The sequence below is a fragment of the Triturus cristatus genome, chromosome 2_1, assembly GCF_964204655.1.
Source record: "Triturus cristatus chromosome 2_1, aTriCri1.1, whole genome shotgun sequence".
NCBI lineage: Eukaryota > Metazoa > Chordata > Amphibia > Caudata > Salamandridae > Triturus > Triturus cristatus.
This window is the reverse complement of record NC_140581.1, coordinates 277,494,723-277,511,720: the sequence shown is the minus strand read 5'-3', so window position 1 is coordinate 277,511,720 and position 16,998 is coordinate 277,494,723. Positions and strand designations below refer to the sequence as shown.

Below are 16,998 nucleotides of genomic sequence, written 5' to 3'. Positions count from 1 at the left end.
TGAAGTAGGAACTGTTGAAAGTCTCCATTTCAAAGAGTGACAGTACTATCTCAGAGTTTTTAGACCGATCACTTCAGAGGAATCAGAACAGGCTATTCTTAGCTGTAAATGCGGGTCTCCAAGTAACACTGCGAGCTATTGAAGGCTCCAGACATAATTAATCGGTTCTTATGCTATATTCAGTACATCTCTTGACACTGCCACTGTCACTTACACCAGGAAGCAGGTAAAATAGGGCCTCTGTGGATTTGACAATTCCTTCTAATTTTAGGCCTGTTTCCCTTCTGGGTGGCATCTAAAATGTTGGAGAAACTGATCAACAATAAACTCTCGGAGTATCTAGAACAGCAAAATCTCCTCCATCTTTCCCAGTTTAATTTTAGACCTGAACATTTTACAGAAACTACACTGTTGGAATGAAGTATCAACATTTGTTAAAATCACTTTAGATCAATGTCAGAGCATCACCCGGATTCTATTGGATCTATCTGCGGTGTTCGATGCTGCTTCTTATAGGACTCTTCTTCAATGACTGCCAGATATTGGGATTTGTGCTTGGGCTCTGAGGTGTCTACAATCTTTCCTCAGTGAAAGAGGACAACCTGTCCCTCTCTACCTTTTTCTTCTGGAAGAAAGTCTAAAGTACAGGGTTTCTCAAGGATCTTCCTTAGTCAATAATTATTTAATGTGTATAAAAGCTTATTAGCCTCTTTAATTCAATCTTTTGATATCACTGTCCTCTCTTCTGCAGATAACAGACCGATGATTGTTTTCTACTGGAAAGAACTCTACACATAAGAAACCCTTAAAATGGGTTTAATTAGTGTAGTCGACTGGATGAAACCGGACCCATCTGAAGTGCGATTCAGACAAAACAGAAATTCTGCTCTTCGGGAATGCCCTTGTCATTTGGTCCAATAAACAGTGACCTGCTGGACTTAATTCTGAGGGTTAAATTTGATAAATATTTGTCCCTTCGTGCCCAGATTGTATCAGTTGTTGGAACTTGTTTCTCTCTCCTGTGCTCTCTAAGAAAGACACTGGAAGTCTTACCTTTTGAGATTCGTAAATTCATAGGACATGGATTGATCACAGCCAGGCTGGACTATGCTAATATTCTTTTTCTTTATTAAGGTCTCCCTGACTATCTGATTGACTGTCTTGGTGCCTCATTTAAACTTTGAGTATCTCGACAACAGACAATATCTAAAGATCTTAAACAACTTTATTGACTGCCCATTCTAAAGCAAACTGTCTTTGAATCATTGGTTCTGTCTAATAGAGCAATCCATGATACTGGGCCCAAATATCTAAACAGTAGGCTGATAGATGACTGGCTTTGTAGGACAGTGAGGTCATCGGATACTCATCTACTTAAAGTACGGCGGGCTCAGGCTAGCCAAAAAGAGAAAGCTGCTCATTCTCCCACCTCTCGGCAAAGACTCGGGACAATACTCCCTCTGCTTTAAATGAGACCTATTTTTGTGACACTTAAGAGCCTTAGTGTTAATGTGCACTAACTAAGCAATTAAGTTTTCTTACATGCTGTACTTCAGCGACGGGACTCCCTTCTTGGCAAATGTTGCTATTACTCCTTAGCTAAAACAAAGACCAGTAGGAGCTCATTCTGCCAGGACCACGTCTTCCTGATCATCTGACTAGAGGTGTAGCTGTAGCAGACATATGCAGACTGGCTCTGTGTCCTCCTCTCCACACATTTGCTAAACATTACTGTTTGGATTCTAAGTAAGAAGGGACAGACATTTTTCCCTCTCCGTACTTCAGGATTTTCCAATATAAAAACAACATTTTCCCACTCCCACCTCCTTCAAGTTATTGCTTGGTAATCTTTTCAAAGTTGAGGAATCTGCAGGTAGAAGTATCCGTCAGAAGAACAAACTACTTCTCTTCGGTAACGATCTATCTGGTGGATATGCCACATGCAGAGTCCTCACTGCCCCCTCTACCTCTTGCCTTCTAATGAAGATAAAATCCTTATCATTTAAAAACATATATGTACATTTTTATAAGGTATGCAATTGGTCCTGCACTGCACCAATATACAGTTTTCAGTTCTAGCAAAAGTTGTGGTAAAAACAGAATAGAACTACTTTTTGGATGTCGGTCCCAAGGCTTTATGACTCCACATGATGTAATCAAGATTACACGTTTGACGTCATAACAAAGTCAACGTCACCTGCGGGAGTCAGAGAGCTATCACTGTAGTTTTCCAGACCCAAGTTTAACCTGGGAGCATTCAACGGTGAGGAATTGGCTGTTAGAAAGAGGATCATTACCAAAGGAAAGTAACTTTTTCATTAGTGCAGTGAAAGTGTTAATTTCACTTCTAGATTCCCAAAACGCCCTGCACAATTATATGACCTGTGATCTGCCATTTAAAACGCACAAATACGATCCTTTTAAAAGTAGTTAAAAAGAAATGCAACATTAAATCTATCCCCAACCACACAACATAGTACCGAAGTGGCCCAGTGCCTTGTATATACATGCTAGTGTTGCCATCCGAATGCAACAATGCACTTTGGTAAACGTGGCACAGTGTAATGGGCTTGGATTATACAATTGTCTAGCATTTAGTTATTATTAACCGGTTATGTTGCTATGTCTTTATTAATACTACTAAATACATGCCTTACTTTTCCGAACTTCTAGCTAATTGCCGTAGCCATGTCCAAGCCCAAGCCATGCCGAGCCCCAGCCCCAGCCCTTAAGGTGGGTAAGATATGTTGCTTGTTGGGAAGCCTCAGTCTCACTCCCACCTCATATCATTGACAGAGCCCCCGAGTTTATTTCATGGTGGCTTTTATTTCTGTATTTGTCGTAAAGACCAGGATGCAACCGTGAAACAGCTGTAAGCTACTAGGACGCTGAAGAGACCTCGTGACTATTAGGAGAGTTGTTTCCCTGTGTAAAGTAATGGTTAAATGCAATCTGTGAGGCAGTAAAAGGTTTTTAGCTAGTCAGTCCTGCTGTACTGTGGCAATAAACTCGAATTTGACCTTTGCACGGTAGAAATAAATGTGTGGGATTATTAGTACAGTTACTCGGAATAACTTGTTACTGGGTCACATTCTAATTATATTTATACCATGCCAGTGCGAATAAAAGTGAATCAATAACACATATTGTACACTCTGCGCATCTGCATATATAATAATGATAAATATAGTGAACAAGACAGTACCTATTTGTCAGCTTTACATTTCAAGTGCAAAAGAGATACTAAATAATGAAAACCTAAACATGATACAGCTACAGTGCTGCCAAAGATAGATTAACAGCATTGATTTTCTTTCATTTAGGCCCTAAAGGAGAGGAAAGGATGTCTGTTGTAATGCATAATATTCACAAAGTGAGAATTAAAACCTTGAAACGTGTAGTAAGGAACATTGGGCCCATCGAGGTGAATATTTGGGAGCCAGAAGAAGAGGCTCCAGACAATGAGGCACTATTATATGACCGATTTTCCATGGGGACAAGCCTGAGCAGAAGCACTCTCACAGAATTTGGTAAACCCCAGGTTTATAGCGATGCAGACACCGGAGACACACTTTCTGAGGCTTTGATGACTGAAGAACCCGTTCCAAGGTATTTCAATGCTGACGTACTTAACAAAATGCTGTTTCATGTTATTATTTCTCTTTGTTCTCTGCAAGTTTAAGCCAAAATATGATCATCCCAGGATTTACCCGATTTACTTATGATCATTCAGAAGGATGATATGTTTATTATTGGTGTTTTTTTCCCCCTAATATGAACATATCTTGACGAGAGAAGTTGCTTTACCTGTGAAGGCATTGTCATTTGAAGATGCAGCACTAACTTGTGCATCGCACCAATGGTTAGAGTTAACCCTTTGCAGCTGGAGGATTAAGCTTCCTTCTACCAAACTACTGTCACCCGGATAGGAATCTAAAGCCAGTGACCGAGGCAAGGATAGCATCAACCTGCTGGCACAACTATGCCCACATCTATCAGCAACCAGTGCTTAATTTGTAAAGAAGTAGGTGCCGGGTACCAACATTTTGTGGAAAATCCTGCGGTCAGTGTAGCGTCCTCCCCAGCCCAGGAGCATGCAGAGGACCACGACACACGGAGCTCTGGCTTGCACATCTTTACTCAACTGCATGCACTGGGGAGAGGATGTAGTCTAACGGTCTATGGTGCTCCATCTCAAATCGGGAGAAATTGGTTCGAGTATCTGCAATGATGCTCAACTTCCTGTGATTCTGGGCAAATCACTTAATCTCCCCTTGCCTAACAACAAGCATTTGCAATGCAATAGGTCTCGCATTTATAAGAGTTTGAGCTATTGGCATTGTAAAATTACAATGCCTTTTATTTATGTTTTGGTTTTAAAACAAATAAAAGGCATTGTCATTTACAATGTCAGTAGCATAAACTCGCATAAAAGCAGTGAGCGGCGTGCAGCAGTGAGCGGCGTGCAGCAGTGAGCGGCGTGCAGCAGTGTGCGGCGTGCAGCAGTGTGCGGCGTGCAGCAGTGTGCGGCGTGCAGCAGTGTTTCGTGTAGCAGTGTGAGGCGTGCAGCAGTGTGAGGCGTGTTGCAGTGTGCGGCGTGCAGCAGTGTGCGGCGTGCAGCAGTGTGAGGCATGCAGCACTGTGTGGCGTGCAGCGGCGTGCAGCAGTGTGCAGCAGTGTGCAGCAGTGTGCGGCGTGCAGCTGTGTGCACCGTGCAGCAGTGTGCACCGTGCAGCAGTGTGTGGCGTGCAGCAGTGTGCGGAGTGCAGCGGTGTTTCGTGTAGCAGTGTGAGGCGTGCAGCAGTGTGCGGCGTGCAGCAGTGTGCGGCGTGCAGCAGTGTGAGGCATGCAGCACTGTGTGGCGTGCAGCGGCGTGCAGCAGTGTGGGGCGTGCAGCAGTGTGGGGCGTGCAGCAGTGTGCGCCGTGCAGCAGTGTGCGCCGTGCAGCAGTGTGTGGCGTGCAGCAGTGTTTCGTGTAGCATTGTGCGGCGTGCAGCAGTGTGCTGCGTGCAGCAGTGTTGTGCAGCATGCAGCAGTGAGTAATGCAGCAGTGTGTGGCGTGCAGCAGTGTGCGGCGTGCAGCAGTGTGCGGCGTGCAGCAGTGTGCGGCGTGCAGCAGTGTGTGGCGTGCAGCGGCGTGCAGCAGTGTGCGGCGTGCAGAAGTGTGCGGCGTGCAGCAATGTGCGGCGTGCAGCAATGTGCGGCGTGCAGCAATGTGCGGCGTGCAGCAGTGTGTAATGCAGCAGTGTGTTATTGGATAGTGGAAATGCTTTTGTCAGATGCCAGATGTCTGGCCACAAGCATGGACAGCTCTAATGCCCCGACATTACCAAATAAGTCTCTAATTGAAAATCTCATCGTCATTTTGGTGCACCTATAATGCCGGATAGGAGGCCGGGGCTTTGTTAGGTCTGTGGAAAAGCCAGACGAAGAATTGAAGCGTTAACGTGTGTGCTCTTTTGTGGCAAAAACTACAGCCAGGTACAGAGAATGCATCGCACAGTGCATAAAGGGATACTGATACAATTACTGTATTGTGCTGCTCTTATGGGACAGCGGAGTCCTTCAACAGATAGTGACATGTATGCTGCACAGAAAACAGCAGGACTGGGGGAGGAAAATATGTAGCATCAATGATACAAAACAGATTATAAACTGGGCCAAGGTTTTAAAAATGTACATGGTACAGTGCACGGATGCTTTAAAGTAAATGTATTATTACGTTTTGAGGACTTTTAGAGAAAAGAGAGTATACTAGATTGGAAATGTATAACCTACATTAAGATTCAAACAGTGCCCTGTTAAAAATAGTCCATAACCCAGAATAAACATAAAAATGCCTGGAGCTGGGACTAGTGGGAGCCTGTTTACACCAAGGAAAGATAATGATACTCCCAAATGTCATATCCTACAGTGCACACCACCAGGATAAAATAATTGTCAGTGCAATCTGCAGACAGATCTCTCAGATGAAACGAGGCAACGGTAGAGCTCCATACAAGACTGGTGTCAACAAAGGCTACATTTGATAGAAAATTCGAGGTATTACAGCAGAACTGCCTGGCATACAAATAACTGCATAGGATCAGTTTGGGTAAAGGCCCACCGAATGCTATAGCTGCAGCAAATATATGCTTGTCACATTTTGGAAACACTTGAACCACTGCACTTTGTAGTAGGAGAGAATTTCGTATTTAAAGCTGTACTAACAAGCAAGCATTTCTTGCGTTGTTAACAAGTCTTGTAGGACTGATACCGAGTAAGAGGGAAACGAAGTAGAGTGTTACGTTTATGGTTTTAGCCGTAATACTGTAAAAGAGGCCGATTGTAAACTATTTGGAAAGCTTTCTAGCCCACCATTCGCATATTGGTATGCAGACATAATCAAAAGACTATTTATTAGGTGAGGCTGCATTATTAAAATATATGGTTGACTAATGAAGACAGTCATCTATATTTGGGCGACTGTTGCGATATGATCGCGGAAAACATTGTGGACTGTGGAAAAAAGAAACGAGACGCGATGGTGGAGGGGGTGGGGGAGAGAAGCGGGAGTGTGAAATAGCAGCAGGGAAGGGGGCGGATAGGGGCTACGAGGGAGAGCGACGTTAAGCCATATGGCTGCTTTGCGCGCATGCACGATAGCTATGGAAAAGTTATGAACTGGGCCAAAGAGGAGGTCCTGCAAATTATCAGCCTCTGTTCCTACCGAAAGAGGTGGGCAGCATACAGCAGCTATGTTTTCCAATCTATAGTAAATATTTACATTAGGATGTCAGCAGGAGTTCAGTATATAAAAATAGTTAAACTGGGTATACATGTTATGGGTTAACCATTCTTGTCTCAAATGTCATTAAATCCCCACTACCCATTTCCAAGCACCTAGTGTACGTGTATTTTGCCATCCACCAATTCAATTGATAAATATGATAAGTGTGAGAGAGACAGCAGTGTGTGTCCCCTAGAGAGAGCATGGTGTGTAAGAGAGACAGCAGTATGAGAGAGACAGCAATGTAAGAGAGGCAGCAGTGTGAGTATTTTGCACTCTGTGCATGTTTTACTTGTGTGTAAATATACAATTTACATTTATAGTACACGGACTGCAGGCCAAAACATAGTACTTTTATTTACATACAAATATGAAATCAATGAACCCCTAAACGCTGTCATATTTGCATGTATAAAATAACGCTTTATGTGTACTATTTTAATAAACCTAGGCAAGGGGACTTTTGTGCGCAGATATTAAGAGTAAGGCCGGCCTTGCACGCACTCACACACAAGCACATGCTATGAAATGTTTCCGTACCAGTCGGATATGAAAGTGAAAAGTGAACCCGAGAAGAGTAGCCCCAAAACGTCTTTAGTCATTTATAGAAATAAAAACACATTCTAGAGGGCTCTTTACATCAAAGTCATCTCTAGCGATAACATGATGATTGCATCACTAACTGCTTACTATGTATGTATTTGAGAATATGCTGTGTGGTTCGCACCTGAGTGCATGGACGTCCAGTAAAGATCGCGTTTGTGTAAAAGGGGTGTAAGCGACTTACACCAGGAGAGACGCATTCACTGCGATTGTCTTCGAAGGGAAGTCGTTTGCTGTGTGTGTATTTATATATATATTTTATATAGCGCAAACTCGACCCGAATATACGCGAGTGCTTTACATTAGCACCGATAACGTTATACAAGAACACATTGGCATGGACATATCGTTATGTTTACGACTACTCACAAGTGTGTACACGCAGGCGGGTACGCGCACACATGCACACGCCCCTACTGTGTTCCCTTCACAGACAATGAGTGTGTGGTTGCAGGGCTCGCACCCCCCCCCCCAGCAGTGAGCAGCCTCTGAAGTGCTGTGAAGCACTTTGCAGTGCGCAAAGGGCCTGCTCGGGACGCAGTGCAAACAGGAACCCCTAAAGGCAGGGCCCCCAACACCTTCTGCTCCCTGGATTATTTTCTGGAGCAGACTTTGTTGGCTTAAACTTCCATGCCCTGGGCTGCGGCCAGCATCCCTGTGCTTCGAGCAGGGTGGGGGAGCAGGAAGCGCCCCACACAAGTGCTTGTGTTTGGGCACATGGCACACAGAATTCAAGCCATCATCTTCACAGCACAGACATGAGGCTGGGGTGTCGCCGGTGAAGCAATTAGAGGGCCAGTGTGAATGCCCCGCCCCCCGCTGCACTGGGCTTCCCCGATGGGCAGAGACTGCAGGGGGTCTCCCCAGACCCCCTCTCCTTTGCTAACAGGTCTGTTGTGGATTTGTGTGGTGTGAGTAGACCAGCCTGTTGGTGCTCGGTCGTGAGTCGGGGCACTTTACTAACAAGCACAGAACATTCATAAATAAGCGCCCTGCTGGAGGCCTCACCCCTCCTTATCGGACCAGAGCTCTGTTCTGGGGAGAGGAGGGGGGGGGGGGGGTCTGTCCGTGGAAGGGGGAGGGGAAAGTGCATCAACTGAGCAACTTTAACACAGCTTGTGGAGAGCATTTGACGGCCTTTCACGAAATCTATTTTCAACAAAATATGCGTGTGTAGTTTATCGGCAGCCCTGAATAAATAATTACACAAATGTAATTTTATAGATTAAATTTACAACCCCAGTCCTCCAAATTTGGAGTATTCTGTAACTTTAAGACGTGTTTAGCAAACAGTGAACCACGTTTTCTATGAAAGCACTGCCGTTGTTATTGTTGTCTAAACACACGGGTGTTTTTATGTTACACACTCTCCTTTCAGAACAAGGAGAGAGGGAATGACAGGAAAAAAAGAGCGAAAGGCTCACATGAAAAGCTTTGTGTGCCAAATGCATAACATGTAAATGTAGCTGTTGGCTGAAGTCCCCCTACTCTTCCGAGCGCTGCGTGAAGGAGAACAACAATGATAACAAGCGGACGTGAAAGTGAAAGTGATCGCAAGTGATCGCAATCGCGATCACACTTCAAAGCGCGGCTGTGTGACAGGCGAAAGTGAAAGAAAACGAGTGCTTTCAGGCCTCCAAATGGTGCGCGCGCCCGGCACACATGCACTGTATTTGGAGGCCTGAAAGCACTCGTTTGCACTTCCAAAACTCGCTTACTATAAGTCTCGCCAGAGCAGCGCTAAAGCGCTGTCTCAGGCGAGACCTAAAAATGAATGTGTCCTTGTGTAACTTAAGTGGTTCTCATGTAAAGCGTTCAGATACCTGATACCTTCTGGTCAAGTTTGCACTATATAAAACTCTGGGGAGAAAAACTAAACATACTGCATCACTAACTTTATTGGCCACACCCAGATACCCCCCCAATTGATAATGTAAGGCTTGTAAGGAATCCACTGAGGACTACTAAAGACCTTGTGCACATAGGCACACTACACAACATCTCTGCCTTTGTTAAATAAAAAGTACAGACAACATATATACATTAGATCTCCTCAAAAGTCATTCCAGATCAAGTTGTATGACATCTCAGATGACAAACCAAATGCTTGACTTGGGCACTCAGGTGGAACTGCTTCACTCGTGAGGTCTGGTATTGATGAACATTGAGTAAGATGCTTAAAGAGCGACAAGTCTCTGTCTATGGTCGTTCCAGGTTGCTGAATGGTCACCATGTGTCCTTTACTGGCCACAACTTTTAGTCGCTCAGCGTCAAACAGAGAATCAGTTTTACAGGTCCGTTTGTGCGTGACAAAGACGTCTAGCTGCAAATTCCTTACCTTTGAATTTCCCAGACGTCAGGTCGGATCCGCAAAATTTTGCTGAGCAATACCTCTTGGGCGTACTCGGGTGGCTCCACTCTGCTCCACATGACGTTGTCGGCATTGTTAGCGTCGGTTATGATGTTGCGGTGCTTATATAGGCGCCACCCAGACGAGTGGACGTCAGTTCTTTTCTTTCAGCACCAGTTAAGCGCCAATTTGTGAAGCGCTACCCCTCTGCTGTTTTTTAGTAGGCTTTTTCTCTACTTTTGTTGAATTCTAGGATTTTTTTCCAACTTCGTGTGCGAGGGATGCCTTCGAGGAAGACAGGTTTCAAGCCGTGCTGGGCCTGTTCCTGCATGATGTCGGTCACCATCCCTATCGCGTCTGTCTCTGGTGTCTCAAGCGTGACCACGACTCAAAGCCATGCTCGGGTTGCCGGGTCATGGCTCCGAAAACCTTGAAGGAGCGGGCGATAAAGCTTCTTGCGGCCCGGAAGTCGACACCGTCCAGCGAGACTCTGCCTGGGTCCCGGTCCTGTTTGAATAAGAGGAGGTCGCGGGACTGCTCCCAGAGCCCTAGGTCCTCTTCCTCCCGCTCAAGGTCCTCTGGGCACTCAGGTAAGAGGCATAAGAAGAAGAATTCCAAGCGGGCTTCATGTTCGTCTCAACTGGCGTCCGTCATCGAGAGAGGTGTGGCGCACCAACGCTCTAATAAAATAGTTTTACAAGGCCTTGTGCCGTGTGTTTGAGCGGAACGACCCTGCTGGTGAGCCTTCGGGGCCCCGTTAAGTCAGAAGGGCCCCATCGGGTTTGACGCCGCCAGCTACGGCCACAGCGCTGTGGGGCCTCAGAGATCCGATCCCGGATCAACGCTTGTCATGTCATCACGACCTCCCCTGGTGTCGGCTCGGAAGTTGGTGCCTGTTACATCACCGATGCCCATCGGGGTCGCTAGCCCCATCCTCATCCCCGACGACACGGAGCCGGAACGACGTCGCTCGATGCCAATTCTGACGTTGATGAAAGCCAGAGGTTCTATGTTGTCGCCTGAGCACTTTGAAGATGTACTAGGCTCAGGAGAGGGACTGGGAGGGCTCTGGGGACCCTCTTGAAAACCAGGATGTCTCTGAGGAGACTTTGGACTTTTATATAGGGAACTTTGAGAGGCCAGTGGACTGGATTCTTCCCCAGATACTGGTATTCTCTCTCTGCCAACGGTGGCTACGGAGGAGGCGGCATCCTATGCCATGGTGTTAAAGAGGGCAGCTGAGGTCCTTGGACTAGAGCTGCCCCCAGTGCAGGCTAGGGCTAATCTCCTGACTGAGGTGCTTCAATCTGGGGCTTCCACTTTGGAACCCCTTTTGGCCTTTCGGCCCAGTCAGATTCAAGGACTCTTGAGCTAAGGCCAGATCCTGGGGCCTCTCCTCCACCCCCATGGCACTTCTCCTTTTGCCCCTTTTATGGCAACAGAAGGGGTTTCCAGCCGCGTCAGCCCTATCCCAGCCACCGTAGCTCACAGACTGCCCAAGCCATGCTAGGACATGGACGCAGTGCATTCCGATCCGGGAGAGGTGGCCAGAAGTCGTCGACCACACGGCCCCCTGTAGCCGCAGCCTCCAAGCACTCCTAGGCTGATTCTGCAGGACCTCACTACTCCAGTCGGTGGGAGAATTCGTCATCATCTCCACCACTGGAAATCCATAACATCGGACAAGTGGGTCTTGCAGATCGGGCTATTCTTTTCTTTCTTTTCCTCCTCCTATTCTGCCAAAGCCGGAATGGTTGACGGAGGGTCATTTAAAGTTGTTCCAAGAGGAAGTTACAGTGGTCTTTCTATAGCCAAGGGAGCTATAGAAAGGGTCCAAGTTTCAGTAGTAGACAGTGGCTGCTATCCCCGCTACTTTCTGATTCCGAAGAATAACAAGGGGTTACGACCCATTTTGGATCTTCGGACCATCAGTCTCTTCCTAAGGAAGGAGCAATTCATAATGCTCACTCCGGCTCAGGTCTTGTCTGCCCTGGACCAAGAAGACTGGATGGTAGCGTTGGGCCTGCAAGATGCGTATTTTTACATTCCCATCTGGTCGGGCCACAAGCGTTGCCTGCTGTTCAAGGTAGGCCACAAGCACTTTCAGTTTACCGTGCTCCCCTTAGGCCTTACCAGTGCCCCACGGCTGTTCACCAAGTTGATTGCGGTAGTTGCAGCTCATCTGCACAGGTTAGGGGTATCAGTCGTCCCCCTACCTCGACGACTGGATGTTGAAGGCGTCCTCGCCCCAGGCAGTCGTCTCCCACCTTCAGACTATGGCGAACCTCCTGCATTCGCTGGGGTTCTGTATATATGTGCCGCAGTAACACATGACTCCTGCTCAGACGCTTCCTTTCATTAGAGCAGTTCTGGACACTGTGCAGTTTTGGGCCTATCGTCCTGAGCAGCAAGTCTGGGATATTCAGGCTATGATTACGATATTTCAGCCTATGTCCTGGATTTCGGTGAGACTGACTCTGAGGCTGTTGGGCCTCGTGGCCTCCTGCATCCTGTTGGTAAGACGCACCAGGTGGTGTATGCTTGCTCTGCAGTGGGACTTGAAGTTCCGTGGGCACAGCATCAGGGAAATCTCACAGACGTTGTTCAGATCTTGGAACAAACTGCAAAAAAACTGCAGTGATAGTTAACGAACCGCGATTGGGTCAACGGCAGACCCCTCTCCCTTCCACAACCAGATTTCAGTCGTGACAGATGCGTGACTTCTCGGATGGGACAGCCACCTGGGAGAGGTGGAGATCAGGGGACACTAGTCTCCGGCGGAGTCGAGGCTTGAAAACATTTCTTTTCTCTGTCAAGGGGAAGTTAATGCTGGTGTTCAGTCAACACCACCGCCATGTGGTACTGCAACAAACAGGAGAGGTTCTTCGCCTCGGGACATGGCTGGAACAGCAGGGCATTACCCTGGTGGTTCAACACCTGGCAGGTTCTCTGAAAGCCAGGGTGGACAAATTCCACTCTCGATGCCTAGCGGATCACAATTGGCATCTCCAGTCATAGGTAGCACAAGGTCTCTTTCAGCAGTGGGGAGAGCCATGGTCAGATTTGTTCGCCTCCGAAGAGAATGCGCAGTGTCAGCGATACTGCGCGCTGGAGTTTCCAAGGCGCATACCGCTTGGCAGCGCTTTTTGTCGTAAGTGGAGCTCAGGCCTGTTGTACGCCTTTCTGCACATATCACTCCTGCCCAGGGTTCTGAAGATCAGGAGCAACTGGGCTTAAATCATTCTTGTGGCTCCGGACTGGGTAAGGAGAGTCTGGTATCTATAGCTTCTGAGAATGAGTATCGATCCTAGGATCAGGCTGCCACTTTGGGAGGATGTCTGTCACAGCAGCTGGGGAGGGATCTCCACCCGAACCTGTCAATTCTGCGCCTCCATGCGTGGCGATTGAGCGGCAACAGTTGATAGCTTTTGACCTTCCCCCCCGAAGTCTGTAACATTATTCTGGTGGTCCGGCGGCCCTTCACTAAGACGGTATACAGCGCAAAAACTTTTATTATTCTATACAGAAAGGTCCATTGACCCACTTTCTGCTTCTCTTTCCACTGTCCTTTTATTCATTCTAACCCTTGCTTTTTTCAGCTGCCAGACAATCCTTCTCTCTTTAAGTCTCCTATTTTAAATAGATTTCTAAAAGGGCCCTAAGTGGGACCTTAATTTGGTCCTTACCTATGTAATGTGTGCTCCCTTTGAGCCTTTTCACAGTTGTCCCCTCCGGCTGTTGACCATCAAAACCGCTTTCTTCGTGGCGATTACATCTGCCCGGAGGATGAGTGAGTTACAGGCGTTATCTGCTCACCTCCTTATCTTATGTCCTTTCTGGACAAGATTTCATTCAAAAAGGTTCAGCACCGTTCTAAAATAGTCAATAAATGTTCAATGAAATGTTCAAGACGTCAGTCATTTTCTTGAGAAGATTCTCTTTTTTTATTATTTTGCAGTCACATGGAAATGAAGAGTCACATTCACATTAGACATGAAGGATCTTAGCCGACGCGTTTCGTCTCTTACAAGGAGACTTCTTCAGGGCTTTCTTATAACATTAGTCTGGTTCAGACTGCAAATTATTTGTGAATAGAGCCTGTAATCCAGATTTTCATGCAATTCATGGAAAATCCAACAATTCAGTATCTCTTTGGTATTTGACCAGTCAGCATTTGGAAAATAATGTTGTAAAACGAATGGCATCCCGAAGTGCACAATGCGCCTGGACCAATTTGGGTGATCTAAAAATAAAGACTGTATCCCTCGAGACAGGATAACGTTTCACGGCATAATAACCGGTTATTATGCCGTGAAACGTTATCCTGTCTCGAGGGATACAGTCTTTATTTTTAGATCACCCAAATTGGTCCAGGCGCATTGTGCACTTCGGGATGCCATTCGTTTTACAACATTATTTTCCAAATGCTGACTGGTCAAATACCAAAGAGATACTGAATTGTTGGATTTTCCATGAATTGCATGAAAATCTGGATTACAGGCTCTATTCACAAATAATTTGCAGTCTGAACCAGACTAATGTTATAAGAAAGCCCTGAAGAAGTCTCCTTGTAAGAGACGAAACGCGTCGGCTAAGATCCTTCATGTCTAATGTGAATGTGACTCTTCATTTCCATGTGACTGCAAAATAATAAAAAAAGAGAATCTTCTCAAGAAAATGACTGACGTCTTGAACATTTCATTGAACATTTATTGACTATTTTAGAACGGTGCTGAACCTTTTTGAATGAAATGTTGTAACAGGGCTTTTGTCCTGATAAGGAACATAGAGGGCAGTGTTCCTTGGTTCTTTGCACTGTAAGAGCTTTATTGAAAGAAAACACTGTTCATTTGACAAGTGCGGTCTCTATGGCCTCTACCCTCATTCCATGTGCATCCTTTCTGGACAAGGTGGTGCTTCGCACGAGGACTTCTTTCTTGCCAAAGGTTTTTTTTTGTTTAAATTTGTTTATTGGTTTTTAACATCATACATAGCAAATTGGCATAGTACAGTCATAATAGAGCGATACGTGTTCGTAATACAGACAAAGAAGGAAACATCTACTGATAAAGTTTGCAATAACTGTTCATACAGTGTACAAGTGACATTTCTCTGTGATATAGACTGGGTGCTACCTATTTGGTAAGTCCGAGTATTGTAACAGACATGTGCAATAGCCTGGTTGGGCGAGGTTCCTGGTTGTCCGGAGGTATGCCTATCCCCATACTGATGCATGGGTGCTATGTAGTGTAATTGGTAAGGGATACATTCCCTGTTGATGATCACCGGCTATGGAACTGCCGATGGATAGAATTAATTTCAAACTTGGTGGGGGGGGGGGGGGGTTAACTGGGGAAGCTTTAAGGGGGGGGACGGCGAGTATATATTTTGCTGAAATCCGATATGTGGCTGGTTGTAGTGTGACATCACTGTGTGATCATGCATACATGGCATCCTTCTTGCCAAAGGTGTTGACCCCATTCCATCTGGGTCTGCCCATCACTTTGCTCACCTTCTTTGTTCCCTGGCATCCCTCTAAGGAAGGGGAGCGTCTCCACCGGCTGGACCCAAAAAGAGCGTTCTGCCTTGACCTCACAAGAGTTCCGGATGGGTGACCAACTGTTTGTAGGGTACGTGGTAGCGAAGAAGGGAAGGGCAGTGCAGAAAAGGAACATCTCTTGTTGGGTCATTGTCTGTATCAAGATCTGGTATACCTTGTAAAAGGAGCAGCCCGCTGATTTTAGCGTGCTGCTGTCTCGAGTGCTGCTTACTGCTGGGGAAACTTTGGAGCTGAATATAAATATATATATATATATATATATATATATATATATATATATATATATATATATATATATATATATATATATATATATATATATGCCCACGCTCGGCGAAGCACACACAGGTGAGTATTCCATCCCTTTATTGGAGGTTGCGCTGCAACAGGCAGGAGACAAACAGAGCAGTTAGTTTCACCTTACGCGTTTCAGGCACACGCCCTTGATCACAGGTGTCATATGGGGATTTTGAAGAACAAGGTGAAACTAACTGCTCTGTTTGTCTCCTGCCTGTTGCAGCGCAACCTCCAATAAAGGGATGGAATACTCACCTGTGTGTGCTTCGCCGAGCGTGGGCAACCTGTTTCTTTCATATATATATATATATTCACTGAAAAAACCATAGGTTTCACACATGTTATAGTTAGCGGAAATTTTACTGATAAAAAACCAATGAAATTCCCCCGTTATAGTTAGTGCAGGAAACTATAACTCACGCGACCGCAATCCTCTGCTGATGCTAATACTGTATTTAGACACTTATTTGCCCATGTCTTCTTCCATAAATTTTTAGCTATACATATATTACAAATATTTTTTTTTCATAAAGACACATATGTCATCAGCAGAAGATTGCGGTCGCGTGAGTTATAGTTTCCTGCACTAACTATAACGGGGGAATTTCATTGGTTTTTTATCAGTAAAATTTCCGCTAACTATAACATGTGTGAAACCTATGGTTTTTTCAGTGAATTTGCAAGGTTTTTTAAATGCTAATTCCTAACTATAACGTGTGTGAAACCTATGGTTTTTTCAGTGAATTTGTACGGTTTTTTAAATGCTAAGTTACTTTACGCCATTCGTGGCGTGCGCGCCCACTTAACGCAGTTCGTTCCGTGCGCGCACCGTGCGCGCACAGTGAGCACGCGGTGCGCTTCGCGCACCGCGCGCCACTTTACGCAGTTAGTGCCGTGCACGCACGGTGGGCACGCGGTGCGCTACGCGCACCGCGTGCCCACGTTACGCTAGATGGGCCATGTACGCACGATGCGCTTCGCGCACCGTGCGCACATGGAGGACATATTATGCGCTTCCTTGTGATAGGTAATCTGTTGACATTTTTTGGGGAAATGCTGTGCTCTTATATGCCATGCACAAATGGTGGCCTTCGGCCACCATTTGCACACGGGGTGGAGAGAGTGTGGATTTTTTTTAAAAAATTTTTTTTACCGTACGCGTACGGTAAGCGTAATCGGCGAAATTTTCGAAAAATAAAAAATTACCGTTTTTTGCCTTGGGGGATCTTTGAAGACTCAACTAACATGGTTATGTGCATGGGCGCTGTCTAAACAGCCCCTTTATATGTTTTTGGCATTTGTTTATCAGCTCCCCCCTCAGAGTGCGAGAGAGAAAATGGCGGCCGCCGCTTCCTGGTTTCGACCGATTCGAATGTTTACTAAGATGTAAGGGCCAATCAGAATCGCGCTCGCGCACGC

The 16,998-nt window shown here is 46.0% G+C and overlaps 1 protein-coding gene across 3 annotated transcripts in view; it reads left to right on the top strand.

Annotated features, from left to right (window-relative positions):
• CPLANE1 (ciliogenesis and planar polarity effector complex subunit 1) overlaps positions 1–16,998 on the top strand; it is a 2,680,747-nt gene that overhangs the window by 933,115 nt on the left and 1,730,634 nt on the right. For all 3 annotated transcript variants that reach the window (XM_085631095.1, XM_085631092.1, XM_085631094.1), the window contains exon 25: positions 3,324–3,609. In XM_085631095.1, coding sequence (XP_085487221.1) covers positions 3,324–3,609 — 286 coding nt within the window. The remainder of the gene's footprint in view (positions 1–3,323; positions 3,610–16,998) is intronic.